The sequence below is a fragment of the Bubalus kerabau genome, chromosome 1, assembly GCF_029407905.1.
Source record: "Bubalus kerabau isolate K-KA32 ecotype Philippines breed swamp buffalo chromosome 1, PCC_UOA_SB_1v2, whole genome shotgun sequence".
Lineage (NCBI taxonomy): Eukaryota > Metazoa > Chordata > Mammalia > Artiodactyla > Bovidae > Bubalus > Bubalus kerabau.
The window spans coordinates 266158153-266176014 of NC_073624.1; the positions used below are offsets into that span (position 1 = coordinate 266158153).

General features: G+C 41.8%; 1 protein-coding gene across 6 annotated transcripts in view; it reads left to right on the forward strand.

Moving 5' to 3' along the window:
• LOC129640095 (2'-5'-oligoadenylate synthase 3-like) overlaps positions 1–17862 on the forward strand; it is a 29480-nt gene that overhangs the window by 265 nt on the left and 11353 nt on the right. For 3 of the 6 annotated variants that reach the window (XM_055565337.1, XM_055565341.1, XM_055565348.1), the window contains exons 1-6: positions 2852–3010; positions 3782–3970; positions 4758–4944; positions 7432–7622; positions 10305–10465; positions 16204–16328. In XM_055565337.1, the coding sequence (XP_055421312.1) occupies positions 2867–3010; positions 3782–3970; positions 4758–4944; positions 7432–7622; positions 10305–10465; positions 16204–16328 (997 nt within the window). In that variant the 5' untranslated portion in view covers positions 2852–2866. Of the gene's footprint in view, positions 1–3; positions 273–2851; positions 3011–3170; positions 3288–3781; positions 3971–4757; positions 4945–7431; positions 7623–10304; positions 10466–16203; positions 16329–17862 lie in introns of those variants that run through there. The other 3 variants (XM_055565359.1, XM_055565368.1, XM_055565355.1) reach the window with 3 other exon arrangements.

Consider the following 17862-nt stretch of genomic DNA (forward strand, 5'->3'; position numbering starts at 1 on the left):
AAACCTCAAACTGCCCTCCCTGGAAGGCAGGAGGCAGGGTATTTTGAAATAAACAGCGGTCTGAGGGGAGCTCTGAGGCATTGGGGTGCACAGAATGGAGAAAGGTGATTGGAAAAAGATCCGGTGCTTATAGTTAGGCGCAGGCCTAGTTCTCCACTGGTGTAGTTCTGCGCAGACATAACTAGGCTATAGGGTCTTCTGCTTGGTTCAGAGATGGAAGTGCCTACCAGGATCTGAAGCTCATCAAAAGGCTACTAAGCAAACAACAAAAGGTCAGTAAGCATACACACTTGTGCATTCCCAGTTGGAGGATAGATTGTCCTGTTCAGTCTTAACCAGCTCACCTCCAACTACATACAACTGACTTCAAGTTTCTGGAAAATAACTCAAACAACTTACTGCTTAGGCTACCTGTTGCTTGTTACTTGGAGGACAACAAGTCTTTGGTGAAAGTGAACGTGAGTGAAAGTCGCTCAGTCGTGTACAATTCTTTGTGACCCCATGGACTGTTTAGTCCCTGAAATTCTCCAGGTGAGAACACTGGAGTGGGTAGCCTATCCCTTCTCTGGGATCCTCCCAACACAGGAATCAAACTGGGGTCTCCTGCATTGCAGGCAGATTCTTTACTAGCTGAGCCATAAGGGAAACCCAAGAATACTGGCGTGGGTAGCCTATCCCTTCTCCAGCAGATCTTCCCAACCCAGGAATCAAACTGGGGTCTCCCGCATTGCAGGCGGCTTCTTTACCAACTGAGCTATGAGGGAAAGGCAGCCTTGATTAGTTAGGGCGGGTGAAAGGAATTTGACTGATTACCCATGGTTTCCCTTGGCTTAGGAAATGGTGGTTTTTTTTTTTTCACTGTATCACACCAAAAGCACAAGCAACATAAGGAAAAATAGCTTTGAGTTGATAAGAATTTAAAACCTGAAAAAAATTATATGTTTGGCTGCGACAGGTCTTAGTTTTTAGCACGTGGGAACTTTTTAGTTGCAGCGTGCAAACCCTTAGTTATGGCATGCGGGATCTAGTTCCCTGTCCAGGGATGGAACTCGGGTCACCTGCATGGGGGGCTCAGAGTCTTGCCACTTTGGACCAACAGGGCAGTCCCAGAATTTAAACCTTTTGTGCATCAAAGAACAGCATCAAGAAATGAAGGGACAAACCGCAGAATGGCACAAAATTTTCAAATCATACATCTGATAAGAGTTTGATTTTCAAAATATAAAGAATGCATACAATTCAACAATAGAAAGACAAATAATCCTATTCTAAAATGAGCAAAGTAAATAGACATTTCTCTGAGAAAGATGTACAAATAGTCAATAAGTACATGACAAGATGTTCAGCAGCATTAGTCATTAGGAAATGCAAATCAGAACGCAATTAGATACCACTTCATAGTTGTAATCTGTAAAATATGGAGAACAGTTTGGCTGTTCCTCAAAGAGTTCAACATAGAGTTATCCTGCGACTTAGCAATTTCACCCTCAGCTATCCAAGAATTCAAAACATACGTTCATACAAAAACCTGTACATGAAAGCATGAATGTTCATAGCAGTATTATTCATAAGAGCTAAAGAGTAGAAACAACCCAGATTGCCATTAACTAATTTGTGGATTAAAAAACAAAACAAGGGGTATGTCCTTACAACAGAGTAGTATTTGTCTGTGAAAATGAATGAACTAGTGATACCTGTTACAAAATGGGTGAACCTTGAAAACAGTATGCTAAGTGAAAGAAGGGTGGGGAGACAGCTCATTGAGGAAACCTAAAAATTCCACCTTTTTCCTCATTCTTTCCCTCTTCTGATCCTGGACAGAAAGCTTGTGCTGGGACGCTCTGATTGATAGGCTTTCATTTCTGTAAACCATGAATGCCCAACATTGCCTCTGCAGCCCTTAGAGAACTTGGCACATAAGATTGAGTCCAGTGTCTGCCTGGGTTCACTGTATCTCAGTCCAGGTTGACTGGCCCAGAAATGAACACCTAGGGCAGGGCAAACATCACAATTTGGGCAGATCGAATCAAGTTCTGCAAACCCCACGACCTTGGGTCTTACAGGGACTCAATCCATCCATTCAGAGGAGCTTTAGGGCTGGTTAAGAAGCTGATTTTCAAGGTGGTCTCTGAGGTAGTGATAGAGTAACCAATGTGTCCCAATCTGCCTGAGAATTTCCTGACTTTAGCGCTGAAAATCCTGTGTTTAACAGGGACCCCCTTACTCTTAGGCAAACTTGGTGGTTGGTCGCCCAAGAATGTTTCACAAATCATTGTTTATCTTCACTATGTTCAATATTCTCTACTTTTATTCTATTTGATTTTTTTAAAGTGCTGCCATGAACCACTACATTGCTTTCACATCTTCCTTATGTGACAGGACCCGTGCTGTTCTCAGTGGAAACAGCATCTGCTCAGTAGCAGATCACCCAGCAACTCCATATTTGTTTGACACAAAGTCCCCAAAGCCCATCAAGCACCAAAGTTTTTGTAAGGAGTGAATGCATTTTGCTTTTCTTCCACCTTATACAGATACATTTTGGATTCATTTCTATTCCTGATTGAACTTTAGAGCTACAGTGTGGTGGGTGAAAAAGAATGCCCCCCCCCCAGGCCCCCCACCAAAGATGTCCACATCTTAATATTGGGAAGCTCTGAGTTTATTACCTTACAAGGCAAAGGAGAGTTAAGTTTGCAGATAGCATAAGGCTGTTAATAGCAGACCTTAAAATGGGAAGATTATCCTGGATTATCCAGTTGAGCCCAATGGAGCCACAAGGGTCCTTAAGAGGGGAAGAGAACAGATCAGAATGGTTGGGTGTGAACAGGATCCCACTGGCTTTTGCTGGATTTTGCTGGCTTTGAAGATGGAGGAAGGGACCCCACCTGCCAAGGAATGTGGGTCACCCTCTAGGAAGTGGATCTTACCCAGAGCCTCCGGAAAGAAATGCAGCCTGATTTTAGCCTGGTGTGACCCATGTCAGGCTTCTGGCCTACTGAACGACAAGCGAGTAATATTATATGCTAAAGCCATTAAAGTTTGTGACAATTTGTTACAGTAGCAGCTTCAAACTAATCTGAGTGCACTTAGAAATATTTAATCTGACCACTTGCTAAGAAACTGGTAATTACAAATCCCACAATGCTAACCTCTGAGGAAGGAGCTCTAAGCTTCAGACAAGTTAGTACAAATCCAAGTCGAGTTACTTAGCAACGAGAGTATAAACAGCTTCAAAAGCAGCCAGGTGGAGAATAGAATCGCCCACATCTTCCAGACCCTGTCCCTTGGTACAAACTTCTGCATTTTTTTACCTTAAAAAAGAACAGAGTTAATTTGAAAGACGTAGAAATCATCACTCATGATAATTTTCTCATTTATGGGAATTCATTGAGTGATAAAAATTGAAGAAATGACTCCTCTTAGAGAGTCCCTGAGTAAAGATAATATCTAAATCCATAGTTAACATCTCTTAGGTCACAGATTCATTTGAAACTCTTTTTCAAAAAATGTACTTATATACCTACACACACAGCTTCGCACTTGGTTTTGTTGGCTTTACAGCTTCCTTAATGTTTATCAACTCGAGTTACAGCAGCTGGTTTAAATGACTATTCTCATGCTATCATAGTTGGTATCAGTGAGAAATAAACGTCTTGGAAAACATTCATCCAATAGAGCACAAATTAGCACACTAGAAACAATATTATCTTTATTCTGGTTAACTCTGAGGGACTGGATTTTCTTCAAAGGGCTTATTATCTTTTTGCTTTGTCGTCAACAGGATCTAAATCTGATCCTTCACTGGGAAAGGATGTGGACTCTTAAATCCTACAACTGTGAGCACTGCGGGAGTGACTTTATCAGCGGCAGGGCTCTAAAGTATCACTTTCAACAGAAGCATCTTGGAAAAGTTCACCGTGAAAAATGTGACCAAGAAGTCCTGAAGGGGAAGCAGCAAGGTCACAGTGAGGTACAGTGAGCGAAAGTGGGGGGCGAGGAGCGAGAATCTCCTCCTTTTCCTAAAATACTTATGCTTTGTGTTTGTTGGTTTTGTTTTTTTCATTCTCTCATGAAGATTTATTAACAGAAAACTGAAAGGAAAAACTCGTGGCCACAGGCCACAGGTCAGATGCAGTGGTTAAAGCTGTGTGTCTCAGTCTTCTTGGCTCTAAACGACCCATCCTGCAGAGCTGCTGTGAAGGGCACTGGGCAGAATTCCCTGGACCCAGGCGTTATACCCAGGGCAGGCGCTATTGTAATTATTATTCCAAAGCGCTTATGTGGGGATGGAGTCCTTGCAACCCTAGAATTTTTCACTTTTAATGTGCCCTTACAGGTAGACTAATTGACTTCCCTTGCCTCCTTTCCCCTCCCCCATTTTACAAATGAAGGATCAAAGACCCAATTAGGTTGAGTGATTAGCCCAAGGCCTGCAAAAGTAAACATCAGAAAAAGAACTGGGCTCTCATTCTTCTGATTTTATAAAACATAAACTAGTGCTTTTTTAAAAATACTTTTTTCAGCAGTATGGTTCTCATGGTTCATTGCTTTATTAATCTGCAGCAGTTTTCCATCTGTGTCAAAAAAAAAAAAACAACAAAAAACCCAAACTAATGGACTTTGCTATGTTTTGAGAACATAGAATGAGAATTCTCTGTGCCCATGAATGGGAGCATTTAGTGAGAAGCAAAATGAAAACCAGCAGATCTCTGAAATAGCTCTTATAATTCCTGGATTAAGTATTTACTTTTTCTCAGTCTACACGTGACAGGTCAACCGTGGAGACACACAAGCTACACTGGGAAAATCTAGAAGAAAGGAATGGAAAATACATGGATACAAAAATATCAAAAACATGTAGGATGTGTTCTAGATGCTTTGGGACAGTCCTTAGTCGGGAGAACCATGAAATACAAGACCATCACTTTACAGCCCGCAAAAGAGGTAATGGAGATGCCCAGTGCTTTCCCTGTATGGATGTTCACGCCGTATAGAAACTGTCTTGTGGCTTCCCTATGTCAGAGCGTTACAGGTTGTTTCCAAGAATGGCAAATAGAGAGTGCAGAGGGTGGAGCTAGTATATACTTGAGATTGTATACTCTTGGGGCATGCATGTGTACTAAGTCACTTCAGTCGTGTCTGCCTCTGTGACCCTAAGGACTGTAGCCCGCCAGGCTCCTCTGTCCATAGGATTCCTCAGGCAAGAATGCTGGAGTGGGTTGCCATTCCCTCCTCTAGGGGATCTTCCTGATGCAGGGATCGAACCTATGTCTCTTAGGTCTCCTGCATTAGCAGGCGGGTTCTTTGCCACTAGTGCCGCCTGGGAAGCCCATACTCTTGGGGGTGGGGGATAATTCTGTAGAGGCACATTGGAGGAGGAAGCTGGGAAACTGAGGCGTTGTGCAAAGAGACAACTCAGAAGCAGCAAAAATGGGATAGAATGTCAGGATCCAAGTGGGAGTCAGATTATGGTCTGTCCATCAGAAATGACCACAAAACTAACGTAATACACCTTCTGCTCTCATACTTATGGTTCTGTCCCCTAAAGTAACTGGTGGTTGCTGCTCTATGAAAGTCTTTTAAGATAAGAAAACTTTTTTCGGGAAACAGTAATTGGCTCCGAATATAAAATAGTCACTGAAAAGTGATCAGTTTTTGGTGAAATGTCCATAAAAGGAATGGTAACTATGTTTCAAGCAAAGGAATCAAAATGTACAAAAACAAAAAAACCCCAATCTGTTAATTTGGCATAACTGATGAAATTTAAAGAAGAGGCTGTGTATCCTCTGAGTGTTAATGTAAAATTTATTATTGTTTAGTACTATGTTCTGATTTATAGTGTGATTTCTTCTGTGATCTGTGACTCTTTTGAAGTATGTGTTTTAAAACTTTCTTAAAGTATGGAATATGTTAGCTATTTTGTTACTGATTTCTCATTTAATTGCACATTGGTCAGAGAATGTAATCTGTGTGATAGCACTTCTCTGATAAGTGTTGAGTTTTATCTATAGCTGAGTATATATTCAATTCTGTGAAACTTCCATATATGCTTGAAAGGGAAGGATCAGTTGAAAGTTCATTTCCAGAAACGATTAGTGAGTTCTTCTTCAAGGCATTTGCCAGAGGCCTCTCTCAAATTAACTCTCCATGATAATATGAATTTGTTATATAAACCTAAATGAGAGCCAGTTTATTATTGCAAATTCTCAGGGATTTTTTTGGTGTGTGTATGATCTATCCTGATGTCTTAAGCAGTAGAGAATCCACCTGCCAATGCAGGGGACACAGGAGATGCGGGTTCAAACCCTCAATTGGGAAGAGCCCCTGGAGGAGGAAATGGCAACCTACTCCAGTATTCTTGCCTGGAAAATTCCATGGACAGAGGAGCCTGGCGGACTACAGTCCATGGGGTCATGAAGAGTCAAACGTGACTGAGCACGCACACACTATGATCTATCGAGTACAAATTTATGAAATTTTCTGAGCTGTTGAAAGGCATCAGGTATATGCCATCTCAAAATGTGCCAACTCAGCATATTGATTATTTTGAACTTCCCAGCGTCAGGGTCTTTTCCAATGAGCTGGCTCTTCCCATAAGGTGACCAAAGTATTGGAGCTTCAGAATACTCAAGTCTGATTCTTGGTAGTTTTCATTTCTTTTCTGGAAAGGACTCTGTGAACATTAAAAAAAAAAAAAAGAAAAAAAAGATCAATAAAATCTGTATGCTTTTCCTCTGGTTAATCAGTCTATTGTCAGTTTCGCTCACATGCCCCATTTACTGAACTTAAGAGTTCAATTATTCAGTTCCTTCCTGTGAAGTGTGTGGCCAGTCTCGTCAGCATTTCTGTCTTAAAACACAAACACACACATCCACTAGCAGACACACCTCTAATGTCCTCATTTAAAAAAATGTACTATCTCTTGATTTCTAGCTGTTGACTCAGTTTCTTCATTTTGAAAACTCTGTGCATGTCTAAAGCAAACATTCCGCAGGTAGAATTTGGCCTGTGGGCTGGCAGTTTAAGACCTTTAGAATAGATGGCTTAACGTAGAGTGCTTTATCCTGGGATCATTTTATTGAAACTTGATAACATACATGTTTTTCATTTAGAAACTTCAGGTGATTTATGAATCAGGGCAAAGACCTTTTCCTGACATAAGAATGGATATCTCAATTTATTCTCAGAGAAATTCAGCCATTTCTCTGTTGGGACTTAGGGTTAACATGCAAGCTAATTCCAGAGGGAGTGAACTCTGCTGGTTCCCCTCACGCCCTACCAGCAGAGAGGGTAGGTCTCCCTGTGACAGAACAAGGCAGTCCTGGTAATTAACTAGACATAACTTGAGTACAAAATTAGACGCTTGTGTCAGACACACACACATCCATTTCTGTGCAGCAAATGTCAAATATTGATCTTTTCTCTATGAAGCCCAAATGTCCACAGGATTTTCACCTCATAATATGTTGGAGTGTAAAGGTCCCCAAGAGCTACAGAGATTTGCAGACCGAAAAATCTGCCCTGCCTCTGGTTCTCAAAGAGCTGCTTGTGCAGCTGAGATCGGTGCCCTGCTCCAGCTGATCCAGACTTCCTTTCCGGTGCCGGCCTCCCGAGTGATCCAGGTAATCTGAGCCCCCAGCCCTCAGGCTGGACCACGCAGCCCTAAGGAAGCCATTCCTTTCTCCTGGAGGTGACGGACATCAATCGGGCAGGGCCACGTGTTCAGAGGCCAGCTTTGCCTTCTGTAGCGGCTGCAAGAGGCCTGCTAGGAGCCCTTTGAAATGCCAGGGCAAGCTGCTGGCTGGCGGGGCAGGCACTCAACCATGTGACAGCTGGAACCCATTAAAGTTGGCAGTTTTTGCCCAAGGGGCGAAAGTGCCTTTACATTGGCAGGGCCAAAGACTTGGCTCTCACTAGACCGATGCTTTTAAATGCTTAAGGGAATTTCAGGCAAAGGAGGTACGCCTGTCCCCCAGAGCACTGTTTCATGCCTGAGCAACCTGCCTATGGAAGTAATTAGGTGGTGTCTTGATGGACTTCCTCTCAGCCTAAAGACAGTTCACTGTGTCCGGGAACAGTTGTCCACAGAGCGCAGGGTCATTCTGTGAAAACTGCCTTGAAGGAAAATACCCTGAACACAATGAAGGGATCCTAACAACAATGATGGTGTGATTTCCCTTCTATCATTATTATTTATAATGTTAGTATCACTACTACATACTATCTCATCAGTGTTTAGAGGAAAAAAAAATACAGGACATAGTTCTGAGGGCTTTTTTTTTTTTTTTTTTTTTACCATTTTTCCATTTCTTCATTTTAAAGTGCACACATGATTGTTATAAAAGTATCTTTAAGCCTTGTCTATTTAAAATAAAAATGTTAACTTTTAATGTAACAATAGCAAAGATGATTTAAGAGTATGATTAAATGCTACCTAATATAGCAGTGGAAAAAGCCTGAATATGAAAGAGCATATTTTCTTCCACAGAAATAAAGCATGATCACAGGAGCTAGAAATGGGGAGTCAGAGTTCTATTCCAGTCCCACAAGGTGAAAACAAGGGCCGGTGATCAACTAAGTTGTGAAATTGCTGTGCCCTATATTCCATTCTTACTCCATTCCAGTACTATTGCCTGGAAAATCCCATGGATGGAGGAGCCTATTGGGCTGCAGTCCATGGGGTCGCCAAGAGTTGGACACGACTGAGCGACTTCACTTTCACTTTTCACTTTCATGCATTGCAGAAGGAACTGGTAACCCACTTCATTGTTCTTGCCTGGAGAATCCCAGGGACGGTGGAGCCTGATGGGCTGACGTCTATGGGGTCGCACAGAGTCGGACACGACTGAAGCAACTTAGCGGCATATTCCATTCTTGGAAGTTGACTGTACATGTTAGCACATTACAAACTCTCTCTGGTTAAGGAAGCACTAAAAACTACATTTCCCACATTCCCTTGCTACTGTGATAAAATGGGTTTCCTCAATTAGTTGCACTACCACAAGACTGAGTCCAGAACCAAGTTAAGTCAGAGCAAAGGCAGGAGGGCACAGGGTGCCTATTTCACCTGGTCCAGATGTAGCGGGTGCAGGGTGACTTTGAAGCCTAGAGTTCTGGCAATGACTTCCTTCTCTGGATTTTTAGCAGGGCAGGCATTTCTGGGATTGCACAGGCAGCTTCTTGATCCTTAGATGTCAGCTAAGGCATATAATCCTAGAGTCAGCAGTTGCCATCACAGCTCTCAGAACAGGCTCTATAGCACAGGAAGCTCAGCTCAGTGCTCTGTGATGACCTCTGTGGGTGGATGGGGGTGGTGGGAGGGAAGTCAAAGAGGGAGAGGATATATGTGTACATGTGGCTGATTCACGTCATCGTACAGCAGAAACTAACACAACACTGTAAAGCAATTATACTCTAGAAAAAAAAGGTTGGCTAGGTCGGTGCCAAGAATAAAACTGGCACATTGCTGCTTGCTTGAGCGAGCCACATGGTGCCTGACGGAATGGGCTGTTGGAAGTCCTTAAGAAATTAACATGCAATAAATGGCAGAGGACTGAGAGCTTTACAATGTTTTCTAAACCTCTTGAGAAATTGTGTTGTCACAGTCTGTTGTCAGGTCGCTTTTACCTTGTGGACGTAATGTTTCCCAAATCATAGGTAACAACAGCTTCTTTTACTGCTAAAGAGCGTCCTTTGGGAAATTGCAACCTAAAGTTTTCTTTGAGTGCTAAGTAGAGCAAGGCTGTGCTGCTAACTAATTTAAGTTTTGACTTTTATAAAATTATATTTAGTTAAGAGATTTGCAATAAGTACTCATTAATTATAATGACAGAATACTTTATTGAACTCATTGGTGATCTATTTGGAAATATAGCAAACAAACGCCCTCCAGAAGCACCAGTCACTCAAGGTTCCAACTGGTAGGAATGGGTTTATTTCAGGACACCTAGGTACCACATGTACTAGTCGGGAATTTAATTCCCACCTTTGTGGACTCCTCAATCAAGTGGCTCTCAAGCAGAAACTCTGAGAACTTCTAACTCTCTTTATTCATAAGGATTTTCAGACTTTTCCTGCAAATTCTGCTTTCTTCCCATAACTGAACCTAAGTTCAGTTGTGAACCATTGTAGATGACTTTCTTCTCCTGTCTTTTTTTTCCTCCCCAAGTTGAGGGAAGATAAAGTAGCATATATTTAAGCTATTCACAGTGTTAATTGACCCTGAAACATGCTACAGCCAGGAATCTACACTTCCCTCAAGGTTAGCTGAGCTTTTCCCCACATCGTGCCCGCTGTCTTCACAGGGTGGTTCTTATGTGAAAGGGACCGACACCCAAGGATGCTCGGAGATTGACATCGTGCTGCTCAGTGAGGTGTTTGCCGATGTGAACCATTTCAAGAAACAACTGAGAGAAGGGTTGGAGACTCTGCGAGAAAGCTTGACTCGAACTGCATATGGGAACAGGTCTGGGTGAATGCACTTCCGTGAATTCATTTCAAAGGTGAAAAAGACTGCCAGAGGAAACTCTTAGCACAGGAGACCATTATTGAGTAATGTTACTTGTATAAGTGAACATTAAATTCTTGGGAGAAAACTTGGAGAGATTGCCCCGGGGGCATTTTTTTTTTTTAAAGACTTCTAGCTAAACTTTCAAGGAAATTCATGAATTTGAGATCCTATGATTTAAGGACTAATTATATCTTCTCCAATGCACCTTTATTCAATTTCCCTCTCTTAGCTGAAATCTGACCCTGAGGAATGCAAACAGGAAGGACTGAGAAAGGTGCCTCCAAGAAGGAAGAATCTTTGGAGACACATTTGTCTGATAAACATTCCCTTCAGCAATGTCCTGGGGTCGTTTGCTGAACTGGCTTTGCTGACATTACACGCAAGCTTTCTTGGCCTTCAATGTTGAATTAGCCAGCTAGACAGAGCTTTTGTGTTTTTTTTGGTGAGTTACAAAAAGAAAAGAAGAAAGAAAAAACCTTGACACGTTGCTGTTTATTTTTCTATTTCAATTTTACATCTTCTGCTATTTTATTCAGTCTAATGAATTGTGGATGAAAAAAAAAAATACAAAAAACTATGTCGTAAAGTGAGTAAAACATTTTTGGGGGAGAAAAATAGACCAGGCTGTGTGCCACTTCAATCCTAAAATAAGATCCATGTTTTAAAACAACGTCCCAGAACTGTTTATTAATTTAAATAATAGATTCATTACCAAGCCCTTGCTTCAAATTAGTATACAGAACTAGTTTGAATGTGTCTTTTAATGAAAAACACTACCTTTAGGAATACCAAACACCTACTAAATTGTGGTAGTTAGCAAAGACGTCAGATGAATGGCATGATGGTGATTATAATGAAGCACGCTGGGGTTGGAAAGGCAAAAAGGGAAGTGATGGAGTTTCACATACGATTACACTTTGAACAGGGAAAGACCACCTTTAAGAAAAGAAAAAAAAAAAAAAGAAAGAAATAGGAGAATGTGTTTTTCATTTTTACCCATTGCTTCTTCCAAGTTTTCCCCATTAAATTTGTAAACTATAGGTTACATTATATCATTGTTATTATTATTTATCAAAATACGACAGTTAAAGTACTCTCAAGGCACATTAAAAATAAGAGTTGGGGTATACCCTTTCCCTGGTGACCTTATTTGGAATCAAAATCTTTGTCCTTCACTGTAATGTCCTAATTCTATACTCCCTGCCCGCTCAACGTCAAAGACCCTAATTGATGAGCTCTCCCTAATTCCTTTTCCTCTCCTCTGGATATCAGGCAGGCACTCTTCTCCTGGACAAAATATGCTTGAAGCTTTTATTTTGTTGGATTTCTAGAATGAATTTTGAAGTAGAACCTATGAAAAAGAACAGCTCTGAAAACCTTCATTTACTTGTTCTAATTGTTCCTAAAAACAAGCAAGCTCATTTTCTAAGCTCTATTCCTTCTATGCTTTCAACTCATTAAATAATTTAATTGAAAAGCCTTGAAAGTTGAACCGAACTCCCAGGTAACCATCATTCTTTCCTTCATGTTTATTAAATGCCTATTCTTTTTCTCAGAGTGATTTTTCAAGGGGCTATAATGGTTTTAGTTCAGCACAGAATATGCCTTATCCCCTATTTTGTTTTGCTGACGATTTTGGCAAAAAAGGGAGCATATTTGCAGGAAGAATGAGACTTTAAGGCAGCCTGAGTGGAAAGGATTGTGAAGTCAGGAAAGGAGGTAGATTGTCCAGGATGTTCCCTTGCACTAATATCTGTATACAGCAGTTGCTTTTTCTGGCTTTATTCTCTGCTTTTCAGAGCAACCAAGACCATACTGTGACTCACTTGAAGGGAAAATTGAATTAAAAATGGAAAAGAAGCAGATATGTGAGTCTGACAGTTGGTTTTGACTCCCACCCACTGAGAGAGTAAAAACGTTTATTGTTTCAGTTGATACCTGGTTTTTGGTGATATATTGTTTGTTGCTGTTATTTTTAAAGCTATTCAGTTACTTTATTTTGAAAGATGAGTGTGAGAAAAGCCTTTCTTGTCCTTTGGACCAAGTCCACGTCTTAACCTACCAGTAACAGCAACTGTTCTATGTCAGTCATTTTCTGGGCGCTGCTTATGAATGAAACCTCAGGAGACTTGCCCAGTAAGCCCAAAGTACTAGAAATCGTTTATGCACCAGAGGCACTGGGCTCCTTTCTGCACACACTGGTGTGTTTATTATTGAAAACCACAATGGGGAAATGTATTCTGAGCTTTTAATAAGACACTGCTGTAAAAAATGCATCATGTCTATAACTTGTAAGTTATGTTTGTGATTGGGATTTCTGCCCATTAGCTCTTATTTCTAATTGCTTTGATTTAGAGATCTTAGAAAAACAAGAAGCCCTCTTTATATTATCAGGTCAGATAACTTAAGACCCTTTTCTGATACATGATCCTTTTAAAGCCACATGACAGGACAGAGTTGTCCTGACAAGACATGGCCAAGACAAAACATGTTGATGGATTAGGCTGAAATAAAGTGGACAGTGGCAAATATATCATTTGAGGACTCATGACCAAGCACTGCCAGGATCCATGTCCCATTTCCATGGATATTAATAGCAAAAATATTTTGAGATACTCATTGGATATTAAGTTTCATGTAAATTAGCCTAGGATAGTACTGACATTCTCATTAATCTTGACCCATTCTAAAAGTGATCTGAACTCCCCAATTGATTCAATATCTCATTTAAGCCCTCTGGCATCCACAAGAGTAAACTTTACCCACGTAAGACAGTGTCTACCAAACACAGAGTTTTTATATTGAGCATAGCAAAATCTGCCTCTAAATGATGACAGGAGTGTTGGACTACTGGTTTGTTTCATTCCTTTTCACCCTTCCTGACTGAGAGAGAAGGATATAGTCATGATAATAATGATTTAACCTATTCCTTTGGTGGTGTGTGTATGTGCTCAGTCATGTCTGACTCGTTGCGACCCCGTGGACTGTAGCCCACCAGGCTCCTCTGTTCATAGCATTTTCAGGCAAGGATGCTGGAGTGGGTTGCCATTTCCTCTTCTAGGGGATCTTCCCAACCCAGGGATCAAACTCGCGTCTCCTGTGTCTCCTGTGTCTCCTGTATTGGCAGGTGGATTCTCTACCACTTGAGCTACCTTCATGTTCTTGACATTTAGAGAAAAGTGCTGAGGGGATTTAAAATTTCAGAAATCTTGTTCAATTCAAATGAAAGGACATTATATATGCAATTTTTTTTTTTTCATTTTGGATGATGCCTTTTGGCTTGTCTTTCAGGTCACTAAGTCTCTTCTTCTATATGTAATTTTTGTAAAATTTTTCTATAAATTTCTCAAGTTCAATTATTTTTTTCGGTTCTATAATTTCCATTTTTTAATATATAGAAAATCTATCTCTGGTTTAATTTTTCATCTTTTTGTCTCCTTGTGCTGTCTATTCCTCTGTTCACTGAACATATTAATCAGTTAAAATCCTCATCCATTTATGCCAATATTTGGATCACCTATGGGGTCTGTTTCTACAGTTTGGTTTTCTTCTTAGTTTAACATCTTATAGCCCTGTGTCTTAGAATTCCTATTGATTTGAAATTTCATTTCTAGTGATTTAAAGATTAAAACCATGGCCCTGTGCATTAAACATCTTAGATGCTTTAGCTGACGGTCTCTTTTTCCAGAGAGGTGTATCCTTTCCTCACCAAATGGATAGAATAAGAGTTGATCACCCAGGTCGCACCCCCAAACCCATTGACTAAAATTATCTGGAAGTGAGCCAAGGCATCAATACTTCTTAAGGACCTCCAGCTGTCTCCAACATGCAGCTGAGTTCCTCAGCATTACAGTCCAGCAGCTTCACCAAGTCCTCTCCTCTAACCTTTGTCTCCACAGTCCCCGAGACTAAATCCCGATGCATGTTGTCTCAGCCTGGACAGACTACCTACACCTCCATTCAACTTTTCAAGATGACGTTTTGCTTCATTTCATAACCATACCTGTCCCAGGCATCTTCAGAACTCAGCAGATGTTTGGAGGGAAAAGCAGGTCATATCTTGAATTCAATTCTCCACCCTTCCCTTCTCATCATGCTTGTGATTTCCAAGTCTTTGCATTGCTTCAGCCCCATAAGCTTGATAAAGTTCTACTTGTTTCTTGAACCCCCAAAGCTTCTCCTTGTCCAAAGTCTTTATTTTCAGCTTCTTGTCTATTTCCCAAATCAGCGTATGTCCCCAGGAAACAAGGCAGCTGACTCTGAGTCCATCTTTCCACAATCTGCCGCCCCGGTCCTCACTAAATCCTGACCTTTCTAGCAGCAACCCTCCAGTACCTCTAAGGCACACATGCATATAATTTTTTAAATCCAGTTTTCCAGTTGTTCCCAATGAGCATTGGTTGGCTGTTCACTTTTCCATTATACTCAGAAGTCTAGTTCTCTCATTTCATTTAATCATATTCATAATTAACAGTATCTTATGCCCCAATCCATATTTAGATAATAATTCATTTAAAAATTATTCATCATCTACTTTGTGTCAGATACTAGGGATAGAACAGTGAACAAAACAAACAGTTTCTGCCTGTGTGCACCTTATACCCCCCTACGAGAGAAATAACCAAATAATACAATGCCAAGTGGTCCCAAGGCTATGGTTTTTCCAGTAGTCATGTATGGATGTGAGAGTTGGACTGTGAAGAAAGCTGAGTGCCGAAGAATTGATGCTTTTGAACTGTGGTGTTGGAGAAGACTCTTGAGAGTCCCTTGGACTACAAGGAGATCCAACCAGTCCATTCTGAAGGAGATCAGTCTTGAGTGTTCTTTGGAAGGACTGATGCTAAAGCTGAAACTCCAATACTTTGGCCACCTCATGCAAAGAGTTGACTCATTGGAAAAGACTCTGATGCTGGGAGGGATTGGGGGCAGGAGAAGAAGGGGACAACAGAGGATGAAATGGCTGGATGGCATCACCGACTTGATGGACATGAGTTTGAGTGAATTCCAGGAGTTGGGGAGAAGGCAATGGCACCCCATTCCAGTACTCTTGCCTGGAAAATCCCATGGACGGAGGAGCCTGGTGGGCTGCAGTCCATGGGGTCGCTAAGAGTTGGACAAGACTCAGCGACTTCACTTTCACTTTTCACTTTCCTGCATTGGAGAAGGAAATGGCAACCCACTCCAGTGTTCTTGCCTGGAGAATCCCAGGGACGGGGGAGCCTTGTGGGCTGCCGTCTATGGGGTCACACAGAGTTGGACACGACTGAAGCGACTTAGCAGCAGCAGCAGCAGCCAGGAGTTGGTAATGGACAGGGAGGCCTGGCGTGCTGCGATTCATGGGGTTGCAAAGAGTCAGACATGACTGAGCGACTGAACTGAACTGAACTGAAGAAACATAAAGCAGGGTAAGGAGATAGGGAATAGGGAAGGAGTTCTTGTTTTAAAGGATGGCCAGGAAAGGCCAAATGGGGCAGCAGGGACCTGAATGAAGCTGGGATCCAGCTGTGTGAATTATCTGAGTTAATTGTAGTCCAGATAGAGGAACAGAAACTGCAAGGGAATACCCCTGGCATGTCCAAGAAAGTGCCAAGGGAGCAGCAAGGCTAGAATTAGGTGAAGGATGGTCAAAACTCATCTCATTTTTCTCTTTTCTTTCTCTAATCATTCATACAATGTCATGCTTCTTTTCTAAGGATACTAATGGGAAAGAGAACACCACTGTCTTTAAGATTCAGTTTTTTATGTACTGAAAGTCTTCACAGCCATTCCTTTGAGATCATGGCCTACTATGATGTCCTGGGACCTACACCTTCTACAGGTAAGGTTTATTTGTTTGGTTTCACAAGAAACCTTTAAAATGGCTATTGATTTAACATGTATTTATGGGGGACTGACCACATCCAGATACAGTACTGAGCTAGGCTTCTGGCAGAACTGAATTGCTTACTGGTTTTGGAAGTCACTTTTTTTTTTCCCTGCAGTGTATTAACACCAGTCATCCTATTAACTAGTTGTCCAGTATAACAGGGGCCTTCCAAGATGGCGCTGGGGGTAAAGAACCCACCTGCCAATGCAGGAGACATAAGAGACCTGAGTTCGATCCCTGGGTTGGGAAGATACCCTGGAGGAGGGCATGGCAACCCCTCCTGCATTATTGCCTGGAGAATCCCATGGACAAAGGAGCCTGGCAGGCTACAGCCCACAGGGTCGCAAAAAGTCAGACACAACTGAAATGACTAAAGCATGCATGCCAGTATAATAGAGTGGAAAAAGGACACAGAACAAGTTTGGACTTGGCCTGCAAGGAACTGCTTTTTATTTTTTTTAATTGAAGGATAATTGCTTTACAGAATTGTGTCGGTTTCTACCAAATATTGATATGAATCGACCATAGGTTTACATACGTTCCCTGTCTCTTGAACCTCCCTCCCTAAGATTTTGTGGTATCTAGAGTGAGATATCGGAGAAGGTAGTGACACCCCACTCCAGTACTCTTGCCTGGAAAATCCCATGGACGGAAGAGCCTGCTAGGCTGTGGTCCATGGGGTCGCTAAGAGTCAGACACAACTGAGTGACTTCACTTTGACTTTTCACTTTCATGCATTGGAGAAGGAAATGGCAGCCCACTCCAGTGTTCTTGCCTGGAGAATCCCAGGGACGGGGGAGCCTGGTGGGCTGCCGTCTATGGGGTTGCACAGAGTCGGACACGACTGAAGTGACTTAGCAGCAGTAGCAGCAGCAGAGTGAGATAGGAAGCATAACCACTAATCATACTCAGAAAAGGAGAGATAGAGTATCTCCATTTTAGGCAAAAATATGAGGGCCCTATTATGGACTGGATGTTTGTGTCCCCCAAAATTCACACTTTGAAGCCTACCTCCAGATGTGATCATCTTGAGGTGAGGCCTCTAAGAGGTGTCAACAATTTGGTTTAGATGACATCATGGGGGTGAGGCCCAGTGATGGGATTCATGCCTCTTGTTAGAGGAGACACCAGAACTTCCCCTCTCAACCACATGAACAGGGAGTGGGAAGTCAGCCTTCACCTCCAAGGTAAGCCAGGAAGAAGGCTCTCACCAGGAACCAAAATTTCCAACACTGTGATCATGGACTTCCCAGCCTCCAAAACTGAGAAAATAAATTATTTCTGTTGTTTAAGCCACCCAGTCTGTGGTATCTTTGCTTTGGTAGCCCAATCAGAGTCTCAGATGACTAAGGGATTTATATAGATGTAAATGTAGCCTCTAGAAAACTTGGGGCTTGAGTGTAAGTGTCTGCTTGACTGAAACAGTGGTATATTCTCTGCAGGGCAAAATGCAGAATGGAAAAGGCCATAGCAATTTGTGAGCCCT